Genomic DNA, 5600 nt, shown 5'->3' with positions numbered 1-5600 from the left:
AAAGTTTTTTATTTTAAAAAATATTTTTAACATAATAAATAAAATTTTTTTATTTTATTATATTTAAACATAATTATTAAATTAAAAAATTTTTTTACATAAAATATTTAAATATAAAATTATTTATATTTTTTAAAATATATTTTTAAAAAATTACTTAAAAATATTACAATTTTATTTGGTAACATATTGTTTTCTATTTTGGTGACTAAACTATTACCATGAATCAACCATCAAATATTTCAAACCCAAATTTACTCAACCATAAGTTATTACTTAATACTGATGTCCCATCCTTTTACTTCTTCTATCAATTTTGAAACGAAGCATCTTAGAAAATTTAACAGAGTGATATATAAAACATACCAACTCAGAATCAGCCTTTTTGGTGAACCATTCACCTACATTAATTGGTCCTAAACTTCATTGTCGAAAAGATGTGTACACCAAATGTAAACCCTAATTCATGATTTGCCTAATTGACAGTCATCCCTTAACATTTTATTGATGGCTAAAGCAGAAGTCAGGTTGTTCCAATCGTCCTCTGGCTCTGAAATTTCACCAGTTTGTTTATGTGAATCGCTTCCCAGCACATCAATTGCAGGCACATTTGATTCCACATCCTTAATCCAACTCGTCAGCTTGTTATGAACATCAAGGGAGATAATATTCTTGCTGCTGAGTAGCCTTATCAAATCCTCTGCCTCCTCCATATCTCCGTTAAATTTCAAGTACTGAAAAATGGCAGCTAAGGATTCCGGTAGTGGCTTCCACTTACACCCCACTTCATAGATAGAAACTGCCTCTTTCATACATCGAACAGACATCGGAAAATTTCTTTGTGGAATATATCCGAGCAAGAGCCGTGACCAAGTCCATAAATTTGGCTTTCCGCCCTTCATGATTGTCCTATTAACAATGGCTTCAGCTTCCTCCATATTGCCCTTTCTGCTGTAAGCTGCTATCATCATGTTCGGAATAAAGAAATTTCTGAAATACCGGTTTCTAGATTCCCACTCCTCAAAGATACTCTTAGCAAGTTCAATGTCATCCAACTTGAGAAATGAACTTATTACAGTTGAATAATAGTCTCTTTTGAGTAACTTCCCATCCATCTTATAAATCTTCCACAACCTCATCACTTCTTCTTTCTTCCCTATTGTTGCATATTGAGTCACAAGGTAAGGAAAGGCCTCTTTCCATAATGTAGAACTCAGACGCTCCTCTGATTTCTTTAAAGCGTTAAAAGCTTTATCATGAAGCCCGAGTTTGCCATAACAATTGGCTGCCACAGCATAAACACTCCACCAATCTGCATGTTGGGAATACGATGGATCATCTTCTAATTGTGCAAGAAGTTTGTCGATTCCTTCTATATCAGATTTGGCCGCATATGTATTAATCAAGGTGGAAAATGTAAATCTATCGAATTTAATACCCTCTTCCTTCATTTCAAGCAACAAATTTTCCACTTTGTCATAGTCTTGTGTTTGATAGTAGAGGTTAAGCAAAGAATTTCTTGCCAAAGTAGACCTTGCGAAACCCAAATGTTTCATCTGCAGCATGATCCTTTCAGCTTTATCCACATCCCTAACTTGAGCATAGCAATTAAGAAGAGAGCTGTAACATTCTGCAGCCCTTAAGTATTTCGGAATGCTATCAAAATAGGATTCAGCTTCTTCTATTCCCTTAGCCTTTGCAATCAAGTCCAGTCTTAAACTAAAATCTGCAGATCCAGGTTCAGAGTATCCTTTCTCAGACATCCAAAATGATACCTGCAAACACGGTTCATTTTCACAAATATCACAAAACTCAACCCAGAAAAACATAGTATCTCACTATCTTCAACATCTGAATCGCATTTTGCAGCTAGATCATGATTCAACCTAAAGTTCGAATAAATAATATTTTTATTAATTAATTAACGACTAAGTAGTTATTAATGATGATGACGATACCTCGAGGGCGTTTTTATATCTTTTGCGTGACCTAAGTTGCTTGATAACGAATAGCAGTTCATCGTAGCTAAGAGTTCGGCCATCCTGAACCCACTGCTCGAGAATCGTAACAACCGGGTGCGTTTGATCTCTCACACGGAAGATCCGACGGTACAAATGCTGCGGGAGATGAACGACGGCGCTTTGGTTCCCCTTCACCTGTGAGAGGTTGGAGGTGGAAGAGGCAGAGGTTGCGTAGGCTACGGAAGAACGCGGAAGAAGACGTAAAGCGGATTTCAGACGGGTGAGTACTACCATTTCTTATTCGGAATTCAGAGATGCAAGTTTTGCTCATCAGCAGTGGAGATTCAGATTGAGCGTCTGGAAGAGTAGTGGAATATTGTGAGTTTGTGAATACTGCGAAGTGAGCTGTGAGCAACGGCATTTGGTCTCAGTGGCAAAGTTGTAATTCGATGTAACTTCACAAGGAAAAGGGAAATGATTTTGCAAAATAAATCTAAAATAAAAACACTTTTTTTTTATCGCGGGCCCCGGGGGGGTTCAACCACCCCAAAAGAAACAAAAGGAGTCACAAACAAAAAGTGTAAAGTACTAATTCTTTCAATCTTAAACAAGTATACAGAGGCGTCGGGACAAAGAATAAATTTGGAGAAATCGGGAATCACTTTTGGATCTCAAGTCCCAATACAAACTAGAGTCAATATTGAAGAGATTTTAGGAATGACTACGTGGGACTCGCCAGGGAAATATTTAGGATTGCCGGCATAATGGGGAAGATCAACGGCCGGAGTACTTACATGGATCGAAGAAAAAGTTTTAAACAAGCTAGAAGGGTGGAAGGAAAAGCTTCTCAGTCAGGCAGGTAAAGAAATTTTAATTAAAGCAGTCATATAGGCCATACCAGCATATGCTAATTAATAAATTATTCAAACTTAAAAATATTATTTATTATGAATAATTTTCAAATATTATGAATATGTTTTATAATAAATGATATTTTTAAATTTGAATAATTTATTAGTTAGTTTGTACTTCTTTATTAAAAAAAGAATATTAATATAATGAATAAAAATATAATTAAAAATATTGTTTAAAGAATAATAAGGACAAATAAACCCCTAACCAATTTAAATTTAGAGACAATTAGGTACCTGTCCATTTTTGAACCTGACACGTCAACAATTTTCGTCGAGTTTTCGTCGTGAAACTGACAGAAGGACTGGGTTGGCAGACGGAGTACAGGATCAGGGACCGTAATGGAACGTGTTTTTAGTTAAGGGTCGTCTTGACATTTTGGGAAATGGACAGAGACCGGGTTGCCACTTTACTCCAAACAAAACAGAAAAAGAAAATACTTAGAATCTTCTTAGTTGAAGAGATTTCATACAATCAAAATCTAAAGCTAATATAATATTCGGAGGAACAGTATTAAAAATATGCAGGCCAAAAGGTAGATTTTGTCCTTTTTTGCTAACACATCCGCAACCAAATTAGCTTATCAAAGGGAGTGAGACCAAGAAATATTTACAATTCTACCAGCCTGAATACCAATGTCTTTTACAAGGGGAGCACAAGAGTGGTTAGCAGGGCACCCATTTTTCAAAAGATGGAAGACAGGGGGCAAAGTCTGATTCCACAATAAGAGTTGTATACTCTTGAGTATTAGTAATTTGTAAACCACGGACAATGCCTCACAATTCAGCGTGCGTTATCGAGCAGTTTCTAAGATTGCAAGAGAAACCCAGGATAAACTTCCCTAAGTGATCCCTAAATAAACCACCACAAGCAGCACTATTTAAATGGCCTAAAAAAGATCCATTCACATTGAGTTTCAACACCTTTTCCGGTAGCGAAAGCCATCGAATGAGACACTGCGGTTCAACATTGACAGTACTCCTTCTTTAGTATTTATCAATCTTTAGGATCTCGTCAGTTTGGGCTTTAATTTGGTGCACAGCCATGGAAAAGGGGGTAATCTTATCCTCAAAGACAAATTTATTGTGGCAGAACCAAAGAAAGGCAATAACAACACCAAAGAGACAAGACCAGTGACTTGGGCGCCCCAGGTTGCTCTCCAACCAATGAATGGCGTCCGTGTTGAAGAAGGAATGTGCTTGGGCAGCAGGGATGAAGGCATTCCATATGTTCCTACCAAAATAACAGTCATGTAAGATATGCTCCACTGATTCTTCATGCTGAGTGCAACAAGGGCAAGACGAGTCTTGAGTTAGGTGGTGTCTTTTTCGTTCTGCATTAGTTAGAATGGCTTGGCATGCAGCGAGCCAGAGAAAGGAGAGAGTTTATTTGGGACCCTTCCATCTCCAAACCAAATTAAAGAGCCGATTGGGGGTTGCTAGGAGTGTCTTGAATGGCTTGGTAAGCTGACTTGAGGCTAAACGCTCCATCTGGTGAGGGTGCCCATGCAATATGATCAGCTGGCTTCCAAGGGGAAAGGGAAAGGGGACAGCGCCATGATTCTTTTGGCCATATCCTCCAGCAAGATCTCCTTGAGCCTCACAATGTCTCAGGATCGTGAAATGGTAAGAAAATCAGTCAATTTCACAGAATAATCAAACTCATTACTTACCTGAGTTGTGTGATGTTCAAGCCTCCCTAATAGAGGGACCCGTTATGCTTCCAAAAATCTATTGTAGAATCATCCCCGATGCGCCAAATATGGTTAGACTCTACAATATCCCAACTGGCACAAATTCCTTTCCACAAGTTAGAGCTACTTTGTTTCTGTTCCACCTTCGAAATTATGTCATTTTCGCTTCCATACTTCGACCGAAGAACTCTAGCCCACAAGGCATTTTTATTTTCAATAAGCCCCCACCCAACTTTCATCATAAAGGCATGGTTGAGTATACTAGCATGGCGAATCCCTAGGCCACCCGACTTTTTTGGCTCACAATTTTTTTCCAGGTCGCCAAATGAATTTTGCGGGTTTGATTGGTGTCTCCCCAAAGAAAATTCCTGCATTTTTTATCAATAGCATTACAAGTAGCTTTAGGTAAAAAAATAGTTTTCATAGTATAAGATGGAATAGAAGAAAGGACATATTTCATCAGGGTATTTCTTCCCGCCAATGACAGCGAGGAGGCTTTCCAAGAGTTTAGATTAGCATTCATCTTGTCAATACTATTATTAAAAGTGCTTTCCAAAAATCTGGAGTGATGAAGGGGAACACCCAAATATTTTCCTAAATCATCCGTTCTAGAGAAATTCAAGACTTCCGAGATGCTTGTTCTAACATTGTTCCCTACATTTCGGGAGAAGAAGACTCTCGTCTTATCCTAACTGGCCTTCTGTCTGGAACTATCACAAAAGGTATTAAGACAATTATTAATTTCCTCAGCTTGTTCCAAGCTTGCTTCTACAAACAAAATTAAGTCATCTGCGAAGCAAAGGTGAGAAATCTCTGGAGCATCTCTTTTCAAACGAATACAAAATTCATGCTCCACAGCTGCATCAATAAGTTGCGATAAGCGTTCAATACACAGAATAAAATAAGTAGGGAAAATGGGGTTTCCTTGTCTGATGCCCTTAGACGGAGTGAATTCTTCCAATTCATCACCATTTTAGAGAACTCTCATTCTAGCAGAAGATACGCAACCATAAATGAGATTAGTTATATGGGAG

General features: G+C 37.8%; 1 protein-coding gene across 1 annotated transcript; it reads right to left on the bottom strand.

Annotated features, from left to right (window-relative positions):
• LOC107626207 (pentatricopeptide repeat-containing protein At2g20710, mitochondrial-like) lies at positions 241-2404 on the bottom strand. Its single transcript, XM_016329030.2, has 2 exons — positions 1959-2404; positions 241-1775 (listed from the first exon to the last, which is right to left on the bottom strand). The coding sequence occupies exons 1-2, from the start codon at positions 2253-2255 to the stop codon at positions 465-467; spliced, it is 1608 nt and encodes a 535-aa protein (XP_016184516.1). The 5' UTR covers positions 2256-2404; the 3' UTR covers positions 241-464.

The sequence above is a fragment of the Arachis ipaensis genome, chromosome B02, assembly GCF_000816755.2.
Source record: "Arachis ipaensis cultivar K30076 chromosome B02, Araip1.1, whole genome shotgun sequence".
In the NCBI taxonomy this organism is placed as follows: domain Eukaryota; kingdom Viridiplantae; phylum Streptophyta; class Magnoliopsida; order Fabales; family Fabaceae; genus Arachis; species Arachis ipaensis.
The sequence above is the reverse complement of the archived record's forward strand: the minus strand, read 5'-3'. Positions and strand labels throughout refer to the sequence as shown.